This window comes from Sander lucioperca, chromosome 6, assembly GCF_008315115.2.
Source record: "Sander lucioperca isolate FBNREF2018 chromosome 6, SLUC_FBN_1.2, whole genome shotgun sequence".
NCBI lineage: Eukaryota > Metazoa > Chordata > Actinopteri > Perciformes > Percidae > Sander > Sander lucioperca.
The window spans coordinates 38,711,443-38,723,912 of record NC_050178.1 but is presented as its reverse complement, the minus strand read 5'-3'; the positions used below and the strand labels follow the sequence as shown (position 1 = coordinate 38,723,912).

Genomic DNA, 12,470 nt, shown 5'->3' with positions numbered 1-12,470 from the left:
GGTTAATGAGAAGTCACTGAACATGAGCTGGTCCCACTCTAGCCGCCTGACACTCAAGTGCATTACAGTGATGTGAGAGAGACGGGAAATCAAAAACAAAGAACAGCTTGAGAAAAGACTAACCTTTACAGAAGCAAGAATGCAGCTCAATTTCTGTTGACCCATCCTCTGCATTTTGCTTCCGGAAGCTAAAAAGGGGAGTATGGCTGGGTGTTCTGCAAAGAGAGGGTCAAGAAAAAAGGACACGTGTGTATTGGGTAGAAAAGCAGCTTCCGGCCTGACCTTTTGGCCCTCGTCACTTAAGGTTTTTGTAATATTAGACCAAAGCCATTTTACTCATATGTATGTATTAATGCTCCTCCTCCATTTGTGTGCAGAAATGTACAATATTGAGTAATGTATCTTGAGAGAATAAAGCAAATAATCAATTGTATAAAGACAATCATGATTTCAAGTTTACTTATTTCAAATTGTGCAAAGGACTGAATTGAGAATTAGAGATGCATTCTTTAGAGTGAACCAAGTACTACACCTTACCTTGACAGGATGGCAAGACCCCATTCGATCAACATCTTTCTGAACATTTTGGGCCTTTGGTGGCTGTGAAGGGGTCCAGTGAAAGCTTTATGTCTATCTGCTGACATATACATTTACGGAACAACCTTGGGAAGCCCCGTGTGGTCTAACCTTCACTGGCTGTTCCCTCTTTCCTTACCATCACATTAGTCTCTGCTTCTATTCAAAACCATTGTCACAGAGCACTAAGAGAAGTTTGCTGATCCCTTGCAGGTGAGAGGGGGGAAGCGAGTTATTAAATGAATACAAATCGGGTGATCAACCTGTCACAGAGTGCTGGACTGCTGGCTTCGAGGACTTAACTCCCTTCATTATTTTTGCATGCCGCATTCAGAGTCAGTTTACAGAGCCGAAACGCAGTGGAGAAGCAGTGTGGCAGTTAACTTTATCTCTGAGAGGAGTGTGGCCTGAGGCAGAGCCCACCTGTTTGTTTACGGCTTGCTTTATGTTTGTTTTTTACTACTATGGGCCCTTGGATAGGTTGCCTACATAGAACAGAGTCCACTTTGTCATACAGATGTGCTGTGCTTTCGGAGTATTCTCTGTACAGTGTGACATCCTTTTTACCCACAGGTTTGACACTGGGAATGTTTCATTGTTTAACGGTAATTACAAATTATGCAGGCAGTTAGCAGAAAATATTTGTCAAAGCATTTAATCAAAGTATTCAAACACAGTGTCTTGTTATTTCTACTAATTTTCTACTTTTTAAGTCCAGGAAGGGAGGTTGACTAGTAAAGTGAAATCTGTCTGGCATTTGAGCATATACGTGTGGATATGTATGTTTGTGTATTAGAGGTGTGATGAGATCTCGTCCCCACGACAGTCTTCTATGCTAATTTCAAGGCTGCTGCTGCACTGCACTTGTGTACTGATATCACAAGACACTTTTTACCTTGACGAGAAATCTCTTCCTTGTCACACCTCTAGATACTAGAGTAGTCTACTATCTTGTTTATTGCTGCAATTAATAAAATGCAGAGGAGGAGAAAAGAGCATCTGTCTTCACAAAAATCATCTGTTAAGTGTTTGATGGTAATTTAATCGTACTTTAGAACGTAACCAATGTGAAACAATAGTAAAATCAGCTTTATTTCTCTCTGTCTACTGTACAATGACAAATTCAAGTACAAAACATTTTGGTCTCAACTACTGCCAGAAAACGCTTAGTTATGTTGTAACCTTGGTTCTCTTGAGTGAAGAGACTATCTCTCCACTATACATATGGAATAAGTAACAATGTAACTGTTAATTATACAGAGGAGAAGTCAGTTATCTGAGTTTGTGGCAAAACCTTTCAGTGCTCGGTTTTCATTTTGGGACTTTTGATTGAATAAAGGACTATTTTCCAGTCTTATTTCTTCATTGTAGTTTTCTGTAAAATAGTCTTAACATCTCGTCTCGATCTTGTGAACCCAATCTCGTGTCTCGTCTCGTGAGCTGGGTGTCTCGTCACACCCCTAGTGTCTATGGGTTAAATGTGAATATAGTATACAGTGCTGCACATACAGAACAGAGGGGTGAACTACGAAGCGAGATTAGTGGGTTAGTGAGATATGTTGAACCTAAAGCCAGAGTTTTTGAGGTTACAAAGGTGGCTCTCTTTTTCTTTTTGTGGGGCTTTTCCCTTTATTAGATAGTGACAGTGGATAGACAGGAAAGGGGGAGAGAGATAGGGAATGACACGCAGTAAAGGCCAGCAGGTCGGATTTGAACCCGCACCGCTGCAAAGGACTCAGCCTACATGGGGCGCACGCTCTTACTAGGTGAGCTAGAGGCCACCCCAAGGTGGTTCTCTTTTAACCTGAATGGATCGCCATGGCAACTTAGGCTGCAGACCTATCCTGGTCCGGACCAATTTGTTTAGTGTTTCAGATTGAAATCGGCTAAAAGGCGCCTTTCACTAATCAGCTCCTTTGGAAATAGCGTCACTCTAGAAGTTGTCAACCGATATGTTTTGTTTTTGTTTTGTTTTTTGCATCTGATAAAATACAACAATTTAATAAAAATAACAAATTAGACACAAAATCTTACTTAAATGAGCATTAATTTAACAGTTATTGTCTGCAATGTCTCTGTTTGGTCTCTGTTTAATTGTTGGCTCTAACTTGCAGCATCATTTTGAAAATGCAAAGGAAAACCATTCCTTTATCGCGTGGATGGCTCACAACCATCCCAAATGACAAGTCTGAGAAATGTTTTACTCGTGGGGAGTATGAGTTGGGGCTGGGGACGTATACAGTACAATAGTTTTTGGAGCCCTGTGAGATAGTTTAGCCGGTTGAAGGTTCGCTACAGTGACGCTGACATCTGCCTGTAGAAATGCGAAATTGACACAAGGAGAAGCAATACTTTTGTTCTACAGCAGCCACACTGACAAGGCTGCCTGCAGATGTGTCTGCAGATATGTTTTGTTAATCTGCCTTGTGAGCGCAGACATCGGCCAATGACTATCTTAAAATGTCAGTAATCGGCCCACTTAATTGGCCAACCCATTAATCGGAATATCACTACTCTATAGTCATAAGTCAATCTATGAGCTATACAGATACCCAGCTGGCAAACTTGCCATAACATTACATTAGAAATGCCACCAAACAAAGGCATGCAATTACAATAGCACAGACTGTATGCACTGGGTTGTTGTTTTTTGCCACTTGAATTTGCATGCATTCAATTGGTGATGCACAAAATCTGTGCAAGGATACAGTTTTATTTCATTTGCAAGGCTGTTCTGGCTCTCACTGAACTACTGAACATGTTTGTAGTGCTCCTTGGTTATTTGCCCACACTGGCTCTAAAATAAGGGATTATAACATTGCAGGTAGCATACGTATACAAATAGATATCTATATTAATACTCAGTATGACGTTTATTTGCATATGACATACGGTATAATTCCTTCAAACCAAACCATAGTGTTGGATTATGTTTTTATAATCGTCCTTATTTTGTCTGTTTTACTCTTCTCGTATATTGCAACTAATACAAAACAGATTAGAAATTTGATTAGTCTGTTGTTATTTTTCACAGTTAATAATCAATCAATAAAATTAATTTGGCCAAAAACTAAAGTGATTTCTACATATCCTGCATTATTGGACAGTGTCAGACCTACAGTAAATGTAGTTCTTGAGATTAACATTTAAATCTGTCTATCAAGTTTAAAGTGTAAGAGCTGTAGAATGAGCAGTTGTCATGTTAGAAATAAACGGTGGGTATTGAGAGTGCATCAAAAAATAAATACATTGACTTAGGAATTTACACAATCAGTTATTTTCTGCTAGCATTCCTCTCTTGTGTTATTTGCAGCAACAGTATTGCTTTTTGCTGTAATAATTTTTTCATATTCCTGGCGGAAGTAGGTGGCACCAAACACCCCCTTTATGGGAATGTGCATAGAGCCTGAGGAAGAAAGCCTGGGTTTACAAAGACAGTTAATAACCACCTTCATTGTACCCGTTTTCTCTGGCTGGGGTTTTAAGCTTTGTCAAGCCAGCTACTGTAAGTCAAAGAAAGCCTGGCTCTGTCAAACTTGCTTCGTAGTGCACACCCTTCAGCCATATGCATGTATTGTACATGTACTTGTGCATCTGTGCATTTTGTGTGTAGGTCTGTGCATGCAGCTAGATGCATTTGTGCTTAAGTGTGTGTGAGGTCTCACTCTTGTGGTCTTGATTTTGTTCCCAGAGGAGCACATCCATCCAGAGTTGTCAGGCAGAGTCTTACACTCTTCTCCCTCCAGACATGGTTCCATCTCACACCACCATTTCCCAATTACAATGGACGCTGGGGAAGGTGAACACAGATACATAACAAAGCAGGTTAGTTTATCACACAGAGAAGTGTACACACACATGCATCTATGCATGCACACACAGATGCCAATACAAATACTGATAATAGTAAAAGAAATAAAAGAAAAAAGAAGTGGAAGAACAAAACTAGCGAATCAGTAGATACAAGTTAGGAGGACCTTAACTGAGCATTAAAAGTAAAATTAAACAGTAATATTAACTTACAATTCAAAACATAAAGAGTAACCAGAGTTTAAAATTAAGGCAGAATCATCAAGTTGAACGAATGCAGAAACCACCCACGCAAACACGTTTTGTGTACATATTCCACACAGGCACACTTGTATTATGTGCACACATAGCACCCACACACTATATTATGAGCATCTCCAGAGGAATACCTAGCCGAGTCTCTAAATGGATGTTTTTCCTCCTCTTCGGCCTCGGAGCAATTGTATTGTTGCTACATGGGTACTTTTGCTGTCGACAATAATGTCTTATACCAACAGAAATTAATCATTATTTTGTTTTGATATAGCTACATTGCATGTAGGGGAGCAATCTAATTTTTAATCAAAACTAATTGCCTCTCATTAACATCGACGGAATTCTTCCTCCAGCTATCTGACAAAAACAAATATGTTCTCATCAAGATCTCCCTCCCTTCTTTTCTCTTTCTCTACATGTCTCTGGGTGTACAGTACAGTATGTGTGTGTGTTTCTAAAAAAAAAACAACATGTTATATATATATATATATATATATATATATGATAGCCAAAAACACCTTTAATGATCGTGCGTGATCTCTTAGGAAATCTTCTGTACATTGTGTAGAAGGTAAAATAAGTGCCACAGTCCATATGTTCAGTTAATCACATGAGGAAATGTGCTTCCTGGCTCTTCCTGATCCATTTAGTTGTGATGTATTTGAAACAAACAACTGTATTACTTGTAACAGTATTTTTATCAAGCAAGCGAAAATGCATTTGATATAGTTTTCTTGCGTTTTATTCCTTTTGTTAAATCTAGATGTCTTGCAGTCGATCCCTCTTTGAATTAAATCATAGCACACAAATCTAAACCATTTTGTGAAAGTCAAGTTCTGATTCATTTATTAACCATGTGTAAAGATTTTTTTTGTTTTTCACACTCCTCCGTATGAGGTATATGACAGCAAACGTGAAAAGTTCAAAGCAGTTTCTCAGACGATAAGTTCCCTCCCCAACAGAATTCAGCATGGAGTGTTATTTTGAAATGTCCTTTTATCATGTTGATGTAAAGATGATATGAAGGTCAAATGACTTGGTGAATGCAATGAGTTACATAAACCAGCATCATTTCAGTTTCCAAACCCATTTTTTAACCATTTGGAAAAATATCTTTTCCCCTCCAGCCTGTGTTGCCAAGGTTACAGGCCAACCACCAATCAATTGTGTGCTGTCTCCAACTGATGAAAGAAAATGGTTAAAGTGCAGTTCCTCACAGCACAGACAGCACAGAGTGTGCTGAAGTTCTGTGTGAACACACACATATACACACACACACACACACACACACACACACACACACACCACATCATACTGGACACAGAGTAACACCCCAACTGCTGCTCAGTGAACTTTTGCTGCGTTTCCTGACTTCCTGCCTCACTTTTCCCTCCATGAGCCCTGAGGATACTCAACGCCAGAATGAGTACATCCACTAACAGGCTGTGAACCAGCCCTTTGGCTCCCCCCATGGCTGTTTACCTTATCCACTAATTACCACATGTTGGTCCATCATCCACTGTGCTCCCTCTTTCTTGCTTTTTCTCCCTGTGTTCATCCATGGGCTAAATATGCTTTTCACATCATTAATCAAGTTTACGTTCAGCTGTGGTTTAGGTGCAAAATCATTGCTATGCAGGAAGTCCTTGTTAAATGGTTTGAGGAGGTTTAATCAGATTATGTGCCGCGACACCGCCGTTCTGTTTAGCCCCTTCTTTTACAGTCTCTTCTACAGAGCGAGGGGGGATTGAATTAGGGAAGTCATTCCTTGACCTGTTGATCTTTATTGTTTGTTTCGGCTCATAACATGGTTCTATGGTTTTGTTTGGCCATTGACATATGTCAGTGTATTTTATATATATATATATATATATATATATATATATATATATATATATATATATATATATATATATATATATACACACACACACTCTACCGGTCAAAAGTTTGGAGTCACTTAGAAATTTCCATTCCACTCCATTCCAGACAGAATACCAGCTGAGATCAGTTGCATTGTTTTTTTAATCAGGGCAGCAGTTTTCAGATTACATTATGTGCTTACATAATTGCAGTTAGCGTACGTAACTAACGTAGCCGTAACTACACACACTGTAACCTACACAGTCTCCGTAGTGTGAGGAATTCACAACAGTAACGAGTAACGATGCAGCACATAAAAAAATTAGTAAAAGTATTAAACTCATCGAAAATATGTACTGAAGTAAAAGTGGAAGTAGGAGAAAAAAGAATACTCTAGTAGAGTACAGATACAGCCTTTTAGTACTTACTACTACAGTAGTGAAGTAGTTGTACTTCGTTACTATACATCTCTGATAAACAAATAATAAATAAGGTATATTTAAGTCGATGTCTGATCTGGCAGGAATAGTTGTAGCTTTAAAAAGCTATTTACAGACTGTGAGGGCTAAAACACACAACGCCTAAATCTTCTTTACAATAATTCACTACACTATTGACAATCAGGTATCTGCAATCTCATTAAAATATGCAATGATTAAGATGAGTGTATATGATGAAATTATGTCATTTGTACGTGCCAGAGGCCACAAAATTCGGGCTTTTACGGCCAAATAATTCTCGGGGGGGGGGGGCGCATGGCCCCTGGAACCTCCTAAACCCTGTTGTTTGCTGTTTGACAGGTCATCAGATGAAAAATTACACCATTTCAGAAACATTAAAAAGTTACATATAGTAACTTTAATGAGCAGTGACTATGAAATACATTTTAAATATATGTTCAAATGTTCAAATTTGCCATAAATATCTGTTTCAGTCATTCAATTCTTCTCAACACACTGTTAATGACATGTCTGTTCTAATGGCCACGAGGATGAGAAAAGACAGAGTCAAGCCTAATGTGAACATACTCACTTCATGTCCATGGCTGTACACAGGCCCGGACATCTGGCTCTGACCTTGACCGCTGGAGAAGAGCCATCTCTGGGCCGAGATCCATGCATCACTCTCTGGTGACCACTGACCTCCAACAGTCATTTTACTTTAACTACTCCCAGTGCAACTGTCAGCACAGAGGGTATAGCCTTTGTTCCAACATCAGCAAACTTTACTATTCCACTTTGTCTGCTGTGGAGTGTATGAGGAGGGGGGAACTAACAGTTGACCACTGTCTCAACTACACCTTTTGGGCCAACTACTAATTTTCAGATCCATCTGTTTACAAGCTGAAAGCGATTTAAAGCACCAACACCAATTAACACGATCCTCGCATGCTACCATAAAGTAGCTGCTGTAAACTGTCAAAGAGGACAGATGGGCTTGGAATTATCAGCAAACAAGGACTGAAAAAGTGTTTGATTCAAGATGTTAGCCATGTAGCAGGCTGTAGTCTGGACAAACAACCGAGAGTGGGACTTGAATTGATTGAAAAACATGAAGCGATGGACCTTTTACAAGTGCATCTGTCAGATCACTGTTGAGCGTGCACTGTGATGGATTGAACTCGCTGACACATGATCCCTGCCAGGTAGCAGAATGTTTGAACACCTTGACGAATGAGGGAGTGAATTGATTTCTGTCCGTGTCAAAATGTGTATACGTGTCTGTGGGCTCAATGAATAGTTAATGTTTTTTAACTTGGAGCGGACTTACAGTAAATTAATCATAGCAAAACGATGGCTTTCCAATGATGTCAGCCCTAGTGTGGCTTTTTTGGTAAGTCACTTAAATCAGTCGCCTTCAGCCAAGATCTGGAGCAGAAAGCAATTAGGCCTTAAATTCGCTATTTTGTTCAGTTAAATTTACAGTTTGGGTGCAGGATCAATGCTTCCCACAAGATCACGGTATTCAACCAGCTTCACTTCTTTTTATTCATTGACTCATTGGTCATTGGTCATCTATCTCTACTATCAGAGATGCAAGGACCTTACATCAGTGCTCTGCAAGTGCCCCGATTACCCAGTTATTAACCAAACACAGGGCAATCAATCAATCATTCATTTACATAATCATGCAAGTAAGCAAAAATAATTGCAGCGACCTGCTTGATTAAAAAAAAATTCCATCTTAATGAGACAGAGGTATGAGTGTATGCATTGTGCAACGCGGTAAAGTATTGAAAGGGTCACAGGAGCATGAAGCAAATGAAGCAAGTGTGTAATTACAGCGGGACTGAGACTTGGACCCCTGAACCTAAGGTCAGCTTCAGAGAATCATTATTCTGCATTAATCTTTGCCCCTCTCAGAAAAGAGAGAGCGGAGGTTTAATTAGCTATTCAGAAAATATCGTTTGGCTTTCTAATCACACAACTTTTGTGAATTTGTAATGGACACCCAAGCACCACAAAGACTTAAAGAAAATAATTCCTGTTTTCATATTTTCAGCATGTTTTTTATTTATTCAATTGAATTCTTGCCACAGAAAGTTTTCCACTTTTTCCATGACCTCAGATTCATTTAGGTAAAACTGGAATGTGTTGTATGTGTTACACATACAAACAGATAATGCAACGTACTGGCAGTCATTAGACAAACACAGCCTGTGGAGTAATTCTGCGTAAAAATTGCTACTGCTAAAATATATGTGGTAAAGTTGTATTTGCTAATAATATTATTACATTGAAAACTGTACAGTATAACACTTATTCTATGTTATGAGTGTCTGTGTGCATGTTGAGCGTGTGTGTGTCTGTGTGTGTGTGTCTGTGTGTGTGTGTGTGTGTACGAGCGTGCCTTTTAGTGGTTGAACAATGACTAATTTTGTTGTGTGGTTTCCTTTCCCTTATGTGGATACAAAAGCAATTTACATAAATGGATCTCCCACACAGCTGACATAGATCTGCTTTTTGTTTCTTTACTTCCCTCTCAGTACAACCGTAGACTTGTTACTTCAGTAGTGAGAGCAGAAAGGAAATATGATGTCTCTTAAAAAAAATAGAGACTGAGAGAGGGAACGAGAAAACTAAACTAAGGAGACCATGCAGCTGAGGGTCAAATCCTCTCCTGGCAGGTTAAAGGTTAAATGCTGTGAGAGCTCAGTGGGATGTGACAAAATGGAGGAGAAACCCTGCTTCACAATCATTATCTTCAACTTCTCCAAAGACAGTAACATCTTTTTTGACCCAGGAGAATTTGTTAGTCTCTCCTTATGTCTGCCTTTGTGTGTGTGTTTGTCAGTAAGAGAAAGGAGTTATTGTTTTCTATTGTACAGTTTAATGCACTCCTTCTGTCCATCCCCTCAGGCAGTGTGCAGGTGTACAGCAGGTTTGCAGCTTGCCAACCACATACAGTAGCAGGGGGGCTGTAGAACAATATGAGAGGCGAACTGTGGGATTTTATAATAGAAGATGATGAGATGTTTGCTTGGCTGTTCTTGGGTATCATGCAGATCAGATATATATTTATCCACAAAACACATGTAAGGACAAGGTTTGCCAAAATGGAATGCTTTGTTTGGTAGACTACATTCCCGCTGATAACAATGGTGGCCTTCCTTGTAATGAAACAATTTAGTTTTAAAGACTGTGTCAAACTGCATCTTGCTCTAGCAAGCTTATGATATTGTGGTTGCATCTGCTTGACCAGTATTGTACGTAGAATAACTGCAGCCCTTCTTGTCCCTCCCCTCAAGTAGCGTCAATGTGTGTCTCCCCCCTGGATGTATCTCAAATGTACCATGACAACCTGTCATGCTTGGGTATACGTGCCCGCAGCCAAACAGAAGGGTTCATTCCCCATCAGTGATCAGCAGCGAGTGGGCATCTGCGTGCATCTCTTGTTGAAAGAGTTTACTGCTACAGCAGCTACATGATAACACAAAGCAGTAGCATGTGTGCATATTAGGGCATCAGCATGCATGTGGAGTGTAAATGAATGCATATGTGCGTGTTTATGTATCTTCGTGTTTTGTGTGTGTGTGTTTGTCCATACTGTGGCTGAGGGCTTACATGTCTCATATACTGGGATAAAGGCAGTGATGAGCGCCTAATCTGAGTGCATGTGATCCGCCCGGCGAGGCTGGAGAGAAATGAACGTTTGACTTGTTAAAAGGGATGTTCTTCAGTAAGAGCCTTGTTGGCCCTGACATAACTGGGACATAGTTCTCCTTGTCAAAGCTAATAATCAATTCCCACTACAGGGATAATCTGACAGCAGACCCCCACTGAGCATGACACCTCCCAACGCAAGCTGGCGTCACATCCCCATATATTAATAACAACCCAAACAGTTACCAATAGCAACTGAAATAACCTCATGAGGCCTGTATTCACGAGGTAATAAACACTCGACAATGGGACTGATTCTCGCTGTGTGCTTTGATGTTGGAGTTTGATGCTAATGACCGATAATACAGCACATCAGGGAGACTACCCGTTTCTGTAAATTTATCTGCCAAAGATAAAAGAGTGTTCATTCCTCCAGGCTGTGTATGTGTGTCCAAACCAAATGACCTCTGAAGATACTTTTGATTTGTTCTATCAGAGCACTGGCAATTCTTTATATTCTTTTATTTTTTTGTGAAAACATAACCTGTGCATGGAACAGGGGCGGCAGGTGTCCCCCAGGGGGGTGGCGAGATGAGCTGGGCTGCGGCATCGTTCCTCATCTGGACGGAACATTAATAACGCCGGGACCTGGGGAGAAAGCTCCATCTGGGCCAGGCCGATGTGCTGCTGAGGGGACAGACCACTGACTCCATAAGTCTATAACCCCTCACATAGTGCAACGGCAGCCTGCAGGGCCCAGTTGACAAACACATGCAACTTTCAAGTATACCTTATACCCCCCCCCCCCCATCCTGTGTCCATTTATTTTCACACTTACAAAAAAAAGATCCTTTAATTAAATGGCGTGTTTGCAAAGCGTGGCTCTTCTGACTACAGATGAGCTCCTAATGAATAATCACATAAGTATTTGTCTGCTCTTCATCCCTTATCCCATGGTGGTTTCAGTGTTAAATAAATAACAACCTGACTTCCAAGCAGGTGAAAAATATCCAAGAGAGGAGGCGAAGGCCCCAACTAAAGGAAATAAAATAATTGAAGAGGTCAGGTCCTCTTAACTTTTTTAGTGTGGTGCTCAATACCGTAGGTTGCTGCTCAGTGACTTGTCATTTCCATTTTTATCACCACTCCCTCTGTAAGTGCTTGTCAATCAATAAAGCAAGGACTCTCTCGCTGCAGGAGCCTGAAGCATAGAGGCATGAAGTGTTAACAACATCTCCTACTTCTCCACCTCCAATCCTCTGTCCGTGTGATTTAGTTTTTGATTTGTATATCGTCTAACTTTTACTAGCCACTCTTACAATTAATACATGGTTTTCATAACCAAATTAAGAACTATTGTCTCCGTCTGGTTTTAAGTCATTTAATTAAGTTTGTCCCAAGGTCAGGTGAGTGAATTCAAAATTAGTCCAAAGTCCCTTGTCTGTTAGGTGCTGTGGAAGAGACAGTGGCTGTTTGTCTGTGTCTCTGTCCAACGACAACACAGTCTGTATCTTAAGGTCAGAGCTCTGTAAATGTTTCATTCAGGAGATGTGTCCAACCACAGGGCAAACACAAAATTCCTTCTTGAATTTAATGTCTCAAAGACTTAAAATGTAGCTCTAGCTGTCCTAAAAAGTTTTATAGGGTTTTAGGTAATTTTTCATCTAACAGAGAAAAAGTTTTTTTGTGACATCCTTAGCTCATATCTAATTTATATTCTTGGATTGTCTTGAGTGTCAGCTGTGGCTAACCAACCCTGTGAAGCCCACTGAGTAGGCCTGTCTGACCCTTCATGTAACATCCCTCATAATGAAGATATTTTGGTGTCATTTCTTGGCAAGAGGGCAGTCAGAGTGATGACTT

At 40.1% G+C, this 12,470-nt stretch overlaps 1 protein-coding gene across 4 annotated transcripts in view; it reads right to left on the bottom strand.

Moving 5' to 3' along the window:
- The window catches only part of LOC116035139 (chemokine-like protein TAFA-1), a 130,486-nt gene that overhangs the window by 7,437 nt on the left and 110,579 nt on the right, over window positions 1–12,470 (bottom strand). For 3 of the 4 annotated variants that reach the window (XR_004101274.2, XR_004101276.2, XR_004101277.2), the window contains exons 4-5: window positions 4,242–4,366; window positions 124–215 (exon numbers count right to left, since the gene is read on the bottom strand). Coding sequence is in view for 1 of the 4 variants with exons in the window: in XM_031278121.2 (XP_031133981.1) it covers window positions 4,242–4,366 (125 nt within the window). In the remaining 3 variants the exon portion in view is untranslated. The remainder of the gene's footprint in view (window positions 1–123; window positions 216–4,241; window positions 4,367–12,470) is intronic. The other variant, XM_031278121.2, reaches the window with a different exon arrangement.